This window comes from Scyliorhinus torazame, chromosome 16 (assembly GCF_047496885.1).
Source record: "Scyliorhinus torazame isolate Kashiwa2021f chromosome 16, sScyTor2.1, whole genome shotgun sequence".
NCBI classification, from domain to species: Eukaryota; Metazoa; Chordata; class Chondrichthyes; order Carcharhiniformes; family Scyliorhinidae; genus Scyliorhinus; species Scyliorhinus torazame.
The window spans coordinates 130,323,410-130,334,996 of NC_092722.1; the positions used below are offsets into that span (position 1 = coordinate 130,323,410).

At 46.0% G+C, this 11,587-nt stretch overlaps 1 protein-coding gene across 1 annotated transcript in view; it reads right to left on the reverse strand.

Moving 5' to 3' along the window:
• Nucleotides 1–9,113, reverse strand: part of pde6c (phosphodiesterase 6C, cGMP-specific, cone, alpha prime) — a 76,458-nt gene extending 67,345 nt beyond the window's left edge. Inside the window, exons 1-3 of the mRNA XM_072477694.1 lie at nt 8,637–9,113; nt 229–381; nt 47–136 (exon numbers count right to left, since the gene is read on the reverse strand). Of these exons, the coding sequence (XP_072333795.1) occupies nt 47–136; nt 229–381; nt 8,637–9,113 (720 nt within the window). The remainder of the gene's footprint in view (nt 1–46; nt 137–228; nt 382–8,636) is intronic.
• Nucleotides 9,114–11,587: the final 2,474 nt, after the last annotated feature.

The following is an 11,587-nucleotide window of genomic DNA, read 5'->3' on the forward strand; positions in this document are numbered from 1 at the left end:
GAGTCAAGTCTTAAAATAATTTATTTGAACCCAACACCAATATTACCTGGGACCGTCGGAATTCCACATTGTAGAGGTAATTGATATGAGAGTATTTCAGGGATAAAGATCCAAAATTAAGATATTTTGTAAAAATCTAGAAATATAAAATAAATAAATAGATTATCACTCAATAGATTTGATTTTCTTTAAACTTCACAAAAATTTCAGACAGTTATCTTTAGTTACCTCTTGGTCTTCTTTTGTGAAGTTTGGTGCGCCAATTTTGTTAATCGCCATCAAGACTGCTAATACCTCCTTCCCCTGCAGCACTGGGGCAGTGAGCATGTTCAAAGTCGTGTAGCCAGTCTGTTTATCGACAAATTCAGAAAAATGGGCATCCTGGGACAGAACCACAGAGTCACATTTCTGTTTGTCTCCAACACAAGCTATAGGCCATTTTTATTTTTGAAAATCGTTTTATTGGCTTTTCTCATATTTATAAACAGTTTTTGCTGATATACATTACGGGGGTGATTCTCTGAGCCCCGAGTCGGGTCGGAGATTCGAAGCAACTGCGCCATGATGCCCCGATGCCGGCGCGCGATTCTCCGCGGTGCGGAGAATCGGTGCCATTTGCGCCAGCGCGTTTGGCCCGGCGCCAGCCACGGGCCACTGGAATTGGCAGGGCCGCCGATTCTCCGGCCCGTATGGGCCGAGCGGCCGCTCCGACACAACAGAGTCCAGCCAGCGCCGTTCACCCCTGGTCGCTGCCGGCGGGAACTCTGCGGGAACGCTTGGGGGGCAGCCTGTGGGGGGGCGGGAGAGGGGGGCTCCTTCACCGCGGGGGGCCCTGAAGGGTTCTGGCCCGCGATCGTGGCCGACCGATCGGCGGGCCGGCCTCTCTGTCGGCGGGCCTCCTTTCCTCCACCGGGGCGGCCTGGGGGAGGACGGCCACTGCGCATGCGCTAGTTGGAGCCTGCCCAATTGCGCATGCGCGGGACCCAAGTCGCCGCATCCTTTACGCACCGCCGGGTCGCCAACGCCGCGCCGAGACCCCGCCCCTGCAAATCGTGCCCCGCCCCTGCCAGCCCCACAGAGGCCCCAGAATAGGGGCCTGGGAACGGGTGCCGACGCCCGAGTAAAACACTCCGGTTTTTACTCCGGCGTGTCGGCACTTAGACTCCCGTTGGGAGAATCCCGCCATACATTTTTCTTGCCGACGCTAATTTGCTTTACTTTACAGAGAGGTTTGTTTTGTCCTTCATTTAACTAACTGTATGTACATTTTGGTGCCCTCTGGTTCCCCCCCTCCCCCCCCCCCCCCCCCCCCCCCCCCCCCCCGGATGGCGTACTTAATCTTCTCCAGGTGGAGAAATTCCGAGAGGTCAGCGAGCCAGTCTGCAGCTGTGGGTGGTGCTGCCGATCGCCAACCGAACAGGATTCTCCGGCGTGCGATGAGGGAAGCAAAGGCAAGGGCGTCCCCATGTGTAGCTCTGGCTGTTCCGATACCCCGAAGATTGCAACTATTGGGCATGGCTTCACCCTCACCCCCACAACCTTGGACATTGCCTCGGAGAAGACTGTCCAGAACTCAGCAAGTTTGGAACAAGCCCAGAACATGTGGGTGTGGTTGGCCAGGCCTCTCTGGCACTATTCACACTTGACCTCCACCTCCGGGAAGAACCTGCTCATTCGGGTTCTGGTCAGGTGCGCTCTGTGCACCACTTTGAGCTGCATTAGGCTTAGCCTTGCGCAGGAGGAGGTGGAGTTCACCCTGCTCAGTGCTTCGCTCCAGAGTCCCCATCCTACCTCTGTCCCCAGTTCGTCCTCCCATTTTTGTCTGGTCCCGTCCACTGGTGTTCTCTGTCCAGTAGCTGTCCGTATATTTTCTCAAATGGCGCCCCCTTCTCGCTGCTTGTGCCTATCAGGTCCTCTAGTAGTGTGCTTTCTGGGACCTCAGGGTACCACACTGTCCCTTTGCGGAGGAAGTGCTTTATTTGAAGATGTCTCAATTCCTGTCTTTTTGCTGGTTTCCACTTTCTTGTCAGTTCGTCCAGTGTTGCCAGTCTGTGCTCTACGTAGAAGTCCCCGACCGTCAGTGTGCCCCGTCCCGCTTCCACCTTTTGAAGGTGGTATCTAGCATGGCTGGGGGGAATCTGTGATTGCCACAGATGGGAGCCATGGGGAACATTTTGGTTATCCCGAAGTGCTGGCTCAACTGGGTCCATGTTCTCAGTGTGGCCGCTACCACTGGGCTCGTTGTGTACCTTGTTGAGGAGGATGGGAGTGCTGCTGTGGCCAGGGCCCGGAGGGTTGTTCCTTTACAGGATGCCTCCTCCATTTGTACCCAATCTGTGTCGGGTTCTTGTACCCATCCCCTCACTTTTTCTACCATTGCTGCCCAGTGGAGGTTCGGTAGAGCCAGGCCCCCTCTGACTTTTCCTCTTTGCAGTGTCGGTTTGGGAATTCTCGGGTTCTTACCCCCCCCCCCCCCCCCCCCCCCCCCACACACACACACACACAAACGCCATGATTAGACTGTCTACGTTTTGGAAAAAGGCCTTGGGGATGAAGATTGGGATGGATCTAAACAGGAAGAGGAACCTTGGCAGTAGGTTCATCCTGATCGTCTGCACTTCCTGCCAGGGAGAGTGGGAGTGAGCCCCACCGTTGAAGGTCTTTTCTTACTTCCTCCGCCAGGCTGGTCAGGTTCCACTTGTGGATCTGTGTCCAGTCTCTGGCCATTTTATCAATTGTGGTGTCCTCATAATTTGATGTCCAAATAAATGGATTTGTAGATGTTTACAGCACAGAATGAGGCCATTTGGACTATCATGTCCATGCCGGTCAACAAAGATCTGACTACGCTAATCCCATTTTCCAGCACTTGGCCCATAGCCCTGTTATGTCAGAACAAGGGAATATCTAAATATCTAAACAGTTCTTAAATGTTACGAGATTTTTTGACTCCACCATCCTTTCAGGCAGTGAGTTACTGACTCCCACCAACCCAGTCCCTCTTAACCTTTTACCTTAAATTTCTGCCCCCTGGTTGTTGACCCCTCTGTTAATGTAAAAGGTGCCTTCCCATCCATCTTATCTATGCCCTTCATAATCTTACACACCTCTATCAGGTTCTCTCTCAATCTTGCTGATCCAAGGAAAACAGCCCCAGCTTATCCAATCTTTTCTCATAGCTCAAACCTTCCAAATCAGGCAGCATCCTGGTAAACCTCCTCTGCACCTTCTTCAGTGTAATCATATCCCTCCTATAATGTGGAGACCAGAACTGTACACAATGTACATGTACTTAATTTAATTTTGATGCTAAATGTTGGGAAAAGATTACGTAAAAGATTTTTTGAAAATAAATTTAGAGTACCCAATTCATTTTTTTTTCCAATTAAGAGGCAATTTAGCGTGGCCAATCCACCTAATCTGCACATCCTTGGGTTGTGGAGGCAAAACCCACGCAAACAAGGGGAGAATGTGCAAACTCCACACCGACAGTGACCCAGGGCCGGGATCGAACCTGGGACCACTGTGCCACCGTGCTGCCCAGATGAGGTAAAAGATGAGGAACATATCAGCCATGATAGAATGGTGGTGCCGACTCAATGGGCCGAATGGCCCAATTCTGCCCATATCTTCTGAACTTATGAAAACCGAGATGTTCTCTCCATTCATGATGTTTGAATACACAGCCTTTATTTTTTCAAATTTTAGGAGGAAAATTGGGTATGTACTAAATATAACAGTAATTTGTTTTTTTTTAAACTGATACATTAATTGTTGAACCGCACACTGCAAAATCTCTATTAAAAGCTAGCAGTCATCCACTTGCCAGTTAAATATGGGACAGGTCAGTCTATCAAAACCCGGAAGCGACCTGCTTTCCTAATAGGAATGGGTCAGAGAATCTGACAAAGCTGCACCATCCTGCATCCTAGAACATAGAACATAAAACATTACAGCGCAGTACAGGCCCTTTGGCCCTCGATGTTGCGCCGACCTATGAAACCACTCTCAAGCCCATCTACATTATTCCCTTATCGTCCATATGTCTATCCAATGACCATTTGAATGCCCTTGGTGTTGGCGAGTCCACTACTGTTGCAGGCAGGGCATTCCACGGCCTTACTACTCTTTGAGTAAGGAACCTACCTCTGACATCTGTCTTATATCTATCTCCCCTCAATTTAAAGCTATGTCCCCTCGTGCTAGACATCACCATCTGAGGAAAAAGGCTCTCACTGTCCACCCTATCCAATCCTCTGATCATCTTGTATGCCTCAATTAAGTCACCTCTTAACCTTCTTCTCTCTAACGAAAACAGCCTCAAGTCCCTCAGCCTTTCCTCATAAAGAATTTCCTGGATGTGACACATAGAAATTTCATTAAAACAGTTGCTGTTGATTGAAAAAAACATCTGGATCATCTCAAATAGGATTTCAATGCCAAAATTTTATTTGATCCTCTTTATACGCATCAATAAAAATTCATCACATTTCCAGTCGGGGCAGCACAGTGGCACAGTGGTTAGAACTGCTACCTCACAGCTCCAGGGATCCGGGTTCAATTCCGGCCTCGGGTAAGTGTGTGGAGTTTGTACATTCTCCCCATGTCTGCGAGGGTTTCCTCCGAGTGCTCCAGTTTCCTCCCACAGTTCAAAGATGTGCAGGTGAGGTGGATTGGCCATGCTAGAATTGCCCCTTAGTGTCCAAAAGTTTAGTTGGTGTTACTGAGTTACAGGATATTGTATCTATGATTACAGAGCTCTGTAGCCGAAAGTCCAAAGATATTCAAGGCCACAGTAACAGATTTGGAATTTACTGGCCAGTTATTAGTGTGACGGCATTCAACAGCTAAACTTAAAGAAAAGCTTCTATTGTCTACTAAAGCTCAACTTGATACAAAGTAGTCATTTGCAGATAATTGAGAGTTTCCCATCGTAATTTTAACTTTTATCAATATTCTAAAGTGGATGATAGTCAATGGGCCATGCATTATACACCAAGATCAATTTTGCTTTCTACTGAAGTCAAATGAAAACACAATCAGGACATGGTATATTACTATTCAATACTGTTTGTTTCGCAACATTTCCAAGTGTTAAAATAACCACTTTTCTTCTAAGATATAACAATCCACGAAGCATAGGAATAAAGACAGGCGCAAAAGAATTAACAGAAGAAAGATTGTGGGGGGGGAAAGGAGTCCTCCACCCCGCCTGCCAGCCAATGGGGTTTCCCATTGTAGGCATCTCCACGTGGTCGGGATATCCGCGGGCGTGAGTGCGCTGCCGGCGAACGGGACAATCCCGCTGACATAGAATCCAGCCCTACGTTTGTGAAAGGCAGATTCCCGCAAAAATTCTGCTCGATGCCAGAAGGGTAGATAATTGGAAAATAGGTAATTCCCTTGCATTAGTAAACACCAAATTCAGTGATTGAATGCTTCAGGTACTAGTATGTTCTACTTGTGACAATTAGCGATTTTCATTCATTTTCATTCATTCCAATCTGAGATGTTACTTTGTATATTCTGACCATGTGAGAAATGATAAATTGCAAGGGCAAGGCAAGTCCTGAGAAATGCATAACTTTCTGATCCTTCTTGATCTTTCCCACATAACCTTATGAGTCGAGAAGGATTACTCATCATTGTCTTGATTTAGCAATAAGTGCAATTATATACCATGTTCTGATGGTGTTTTCATTTGACTTCAGTGGAAATCAGAATTGAGCTTGGTGTGTAATGCATGGCCCATTTAGACTCATGGTGAAAGCTAAAATTACTATGGGAATTATGTACAAGGTGGAACTATTGTTCCTGATGTAAAATTAAAAAGACCTGCATGGTCCATACGTATAACAAATACTCCAATTATATCCTGTTTGATTATTTATCTAGTCTTGCACATTTACACTAAAAATAAACCTACAATAAACATGCTTACATGATTATGTACATATACATAAAATCCTGAACATATGCTATTTATGTACATACACTACGCATGCAGGTACACAACCTATTTGTGCATTCACCTATGTACATATATTACCAATGCAAACATATTATCCACAAAAATATACTACCCATATACACAGCTGCTCATGCATATACCTACACACATACCCTACTTTGTTAAGGTGCAGCAGCTCTAATGCACTTTTTAAGCTGGGCTTGACATAGAATTGGAGTCAAATTCTACTATTGCAGACAAAATGTGCACCCAAAATGTACCACCTAAAAGAAATGCAGACAGCAGTATAATTCCATTAGATAAATGCATTCCAATAGAACTGAAAAATGTTTGTTTTGTTATATCCTGTAGGGATGATTCACTACCCTGTAGAGCTTGCAGAATACAAGTTCCTCCGATAAGGGGGCCGGGGACCCTTAACAAGGTTCATGTGTCTTCGTATAGATACAGTCGGCCAGTCAGACACCAACTAGAGAGACCCCGTAGGAGCTGTATATATTAGTTAATGTGTTAAATAAAGTAAGTTTTGATTTTCTCCACAACTCACTGTGGACTCTGTTGCCCCTCACAAAATCTCCCGAATGATATTTTGGTTTTAACAATATGGGACAAACATTGACTGAATCACAACACAAAAGGCTCTGGTGCTGTGCATATTTTCAAGAATAGTGAAGGCTCAAATCTGAATTGTTGATTTACTGAAGGAAGCCTAGGATTAACAATAACATCAGTATTAAATCACAGTAGAACGGTACACTGATGCATATTATCAGCACATCAAATGAAACAAAAAGTGTCCAGAATATTATTATTTCTATGACTGGTAATCCACCTTCCACTCTCCATGAACCTCAGCTGTATAAATTCCGCTGTCCGGATCCTAACTTGCATCAAGTCCTATTCACTCATCACCACCTTGCTCACTGACTTCTGTTGGCTCCCAGTCCAACAATACCTCAGATTTAAAATTCTGAACATTATGTTGAAATCCCTCCATTGTTTTGCCCCTCCCGATGTATATTACCGCCTCCAGCATGAGAGCCCACCTAGGTCATTGTATTGCTCTAATTCTGGTCTCCTGGCATCCCCAATTTTCAGAGAACCACCATTGACATCTATGGCTTCAGCTATCTCTACCTCTCTCTCTCCTCCTATAAGACGCTCCTTAAAACCTACTTCTTTGGCCAAGCTATTGCTTATCTGACTTATTATCTCTTTATGTGGCTCAGTGTCAAATTGTGTTTGATAATGCCCCTTTGAAGTGCTTTGTAGTTCTATTGCATGAACAGTGCTGTATTAATGCAAGTTGTTGTATTTTCAACTACAGGGTAAATCAACAGAACAGACAGAGAAGTATCATGTTACAGAAATGTTACAATATGTGAGCACTGACAGTGTCCTCCCGCCCGTTTTCTCACTGCTGCCACAACCTCTCTATCCTTGCTGGTGCAGAATTCTGCCCGCTTCCTGTTCAACAAGTCAACACCTTTAAGAACCACAAACAGCCAATTTTGCAACTCATTGCTAAGAAATTAGCAACCTGAAGATCTGGGGAGCGGGGTATTGCCGTTAGGGAGCAGACAATTCTGCAATAGATCAAAGTGACATTGGTATATGGATAGGAAGGGTGAATGGGAATGATAGGAGGGCAAGGTAGGGCCTTGCCTGAGGGGACAGGAAGCTTACGGATGATGCAAAGAGGCAATGGGGATGAAGAGAGGAAGCATGGAAGAGTTGAAGGGAGGAAGATTTGAAAAATGCAAGAGTTGGGAAGGAGAAAGGAATGAAAGAGAAGTGGAGAGCAAGACAGGAGATGGGAGGTGTGCAAATGGAGAAAGGGGAAAGAAATTGGGGAAAGGAGGGAATTGTGAAGAAGGCAGAGGAGGTTAAGAGCAACGGGATCAAAGAAGGGATGTGGTCAGAAGACATGGTCAGGTCATTGGGTATGATGACAGTGAGATGTTGCCAACCTAAGATGGACATATGAGACAAAAATGTTGAGAGAATGGGAACTGGGAATCTGATGTGAAATTAAGTGGTTATATACAAACTTTTTCACATTGCTTTCCACTCCCACTCTACACCTTAGACAAATCACCAACCCTCACCTAAACATTACCCCCAAGCCCTCTGCAACTCTAGCCAAATCCTTTCCCTCAACATCAACTCTAACCACCAAAAGAAAAGAGATTGAGAAGCCAAATGACTACAGACACAGACAAAGCACAAAGAAAGAAGAAACAGAAATCAGTGCAAGAAAACACCACACAAAAAGGCAGACACAAAAGTAAAAAGCACAAGGAAATAATTAAATAAGGAAAAAGGGACACAGTTAATTAAAACATGAGTGGGAGGCACACAATACCCAACATGATGAGACACAGATGGATGAGCAACACAGCAAACTACAAATTCTCGAGCAATGCCACAAGAGATGCATTAGATTGCTTTTTTATTTGTATTGTGCACTATCACACACTATGTGGCATTAGTGTGTGGATATAAATATAGGAAAGTTCAAACTTCCTCAACAATAATTCTTCGTTAATTGTTTCAAGAAAGCTATCATGTATAAATCATAATGATCAGACAACACTTTGAATTGCATTAAAATGTAGCTACTAAATATTATAGAATGCATGCCAATAGTTCAATAGCATTGTACCTTTTTAGCATTAGGAACATTCTGCATCTTTTTTGTACGCGCTGTCCATCCCACTACCCCCATATCCAATGGGAAAACTATCTCACCCTGTGGAGGCACAAGATTATTCTCGAAACTGGAGTCTCTGGTCACATTAAAAAGTCTTGTGGCCAGCTCTGCAGTGCCATTCCTCGACCTGAATGTGAACATGCTGCCTCTATCTGCATTGACCAGGGTGACAATCTTCTGCAGTACATTGTGCATCTGCTTCTCCACATTAGAGTCATCCTGCATCCCTTTGACCAGTTCAAACACAATGTCAGACTCCTCCAGCTTGCACAGGTCTTTGAATGAGATCCCATCCTTTAACTCTGCCTTGGAGCCACTGAAGAATGCGCCAATTGTCTCTGGCCTGAGCCTCCTGTCAAAATACTCCTTGGCAAATTGTGGATTGTTCTCCAAATATTGCTCAACAGCTTCTCTGCTGATGTCTCCCATATTTGCTGCTGTTTATCTTTTTAAATTTGCATCACGGAAGGTTGGGAAAGAAAGGGCGAAATCAGCAGTGCCCCTTTGGCTGCTGCAAGACAAGGTTAGCGCAAGGCTCCAGGCATCCCAGTTGTCATGGCAGTTCGGACCAGTTGCTTCCAAGGTTGGCAGCAGGCAATGATTAATGATTGCGAAAACTTCCAGACTGCTCGGAGCAATGACGTCAGGACTTTAAATCCTGATCAATGCATCAGGTGGTGAATCCTTATCTTCAATCCCGTTACTGAACCCGATTAATACTTCCAAGATCACTGCTCCACGTGAGACTAGCATAATAAATTTAGGCTTCTTTTCTCTTGGAAAGCGTATTATGTGTGCAGTGTGTAACTTGAGCTGTGCCGATGGGGAACCATGGCTGTTTACATGCACACAATATTGTGTTTTAAGGAGTTTCAATTTAAAATAAAACAATGTAAATATAAATGGTTACATTCTGTGTGGAATCCCTTGCTCCTATGGTGCAGAAGTGTGTCGTCGCAGTCTGCCCGGACAATGCAGCACTATACAAGCTCAATTTCATCAAAAGGTTCAGCTTTGCAATTTTAAATATCATTTTTGCAAATCCTTATCGACTGATCTGTTCACAGAATATTCAAAGTGCAGCTTTCAGGAATAAATACAACACAAAATAATCTGGTTGCATATTTCACATTAGGCCCGCGATTATTTGTGTGACCATCCGATAAATTTTACCGTAAAGGTTGCAGATGATTTTTTTTTTAGAAAATATTTTCTTGAGGCATTTATAATTTTAACACTTTTCAACAATAACATCCAACAGAACACACAACGAAATAACCATCATTCCCCCCAAACACAAATCCCAACCCACATGGCTTATAGAAACACACCGCCAAACCTTCCCGGCCCTTCCGCCATTAGTTTCCTACCTTTATTCATCACTTCCATGCCTCCCCTTTCCCCCCCATTCTCCCCTCCCCCTGCTGACAGTCTAATTTTTCTCGAAGGAGTTGATGAACGGCTTCCACCTCCGAGCGAACCCCTGTAACGAACCCCTCAAGGCGAATTTAATTTTCTCCAGCCTGAGAAAGCCCGCCATGTCGCTAACCCAAACCCCCGACATCGGGGGCTCCGAGTCACACCACCAAGGGGTACGAAGGAGCCGATGCTGGCACGTACATGGGGAAGATGCTCGAGAAGCTGCTTGGTTTAACCAGCCGTTGGAGGTGGACTGAGCGCACAGGGCGAACGGGCTGCCGAGGGCGATGGTGGTGCGGCTGCACCGGTTCCTTGAGGCGCTGCGCCTGGGAAGGCATGATATTAGTGTGTACCAGGACCTGAGTGCAGAGCTGGCCAAGAATAGGGCAAGTTTTAATAAGGTCAAGGCGGCCCTCTACAAGAAAGGGGCAAAGTTTGGACTACTGTAGTACTGCTGACAGGGTTGCGGCCTTTAAAATGGAGGAGGAGGAGGGTTGATGGCAGTGGCCGCCTGAGGGCGGGCCAAGGGTGATGTGTTGGGTAGGCTGGGTCGAGGTGAACTGCACTTGATGCAATGTAGCGAGAGACAGACCTCCAACACTTGATAAAATGCAACACCATTTTGTTCAACATCCAAACTATTATACATGTTCAACTGTGGATTGACACTATGCTGACTTGACTGGAGACCTGACACTAGCCTGACCAGACTAACCTAACTACCACATAGTGTAGGCACTGGCTAGCTCACGAGCTCTGACTGCCTTGGATGCTGGATCCTGAGAGCGAGCGTGAAAACTGGTGCCCTCTGGCTTTATAGTGGTCGTGTCCTGTCTGGTGATTGGCTGCTCTGTTCTGTGTGCTTACTGGTCTGCTTACTGTGCGTCAATCACTGCCTGTCTGCACTCCATTGTATACATTGATGTATATTATGACAAAGGGAGGTGCGGGACACGAGCCGGAGGCTGGCCCAAGAGGACCTATGGCTGATCGGCTGGTGGGGAGGGGGGGCGGGGAGGGGGGGTTGCTTCCGACCAGGCTGGTCATGTGGAACTTTCAGAGTTTGAATGTGCCTGTCAAGAGAGCCCGTGTGTTTGCACATTTGAGGCGACTGAAGGCGGATGTGACCATGCTGCAAGAGACACACCTGAAAGTGGGGGGCCAGATCAGGTTGAGGAAGGGATGGGTTGGGCAAGTATTCCATTCAGGGTTGGACTTTAAAATGAAGGGGGTGGCGATTTTGGTCAATAAGCAGGTGGCATTCGAGGTGGGGAATATAGAGGCTGATCTGGGAGGGAGATATGTCATGGTTAGTGGGAAACTGGAGGGGATGCCGGTAGTATTGGTGAATATTTATGCCCTGAACTGGGGCTGATTATGTGGGGAGACTCCAACATGGTCGAGCCCTAGGTTGGGGAAGGTATCTGCTATAGCAAAGGAACTCCAAGGATTCATAGAGCACATGGGGGAGGGGTCGATCCGTG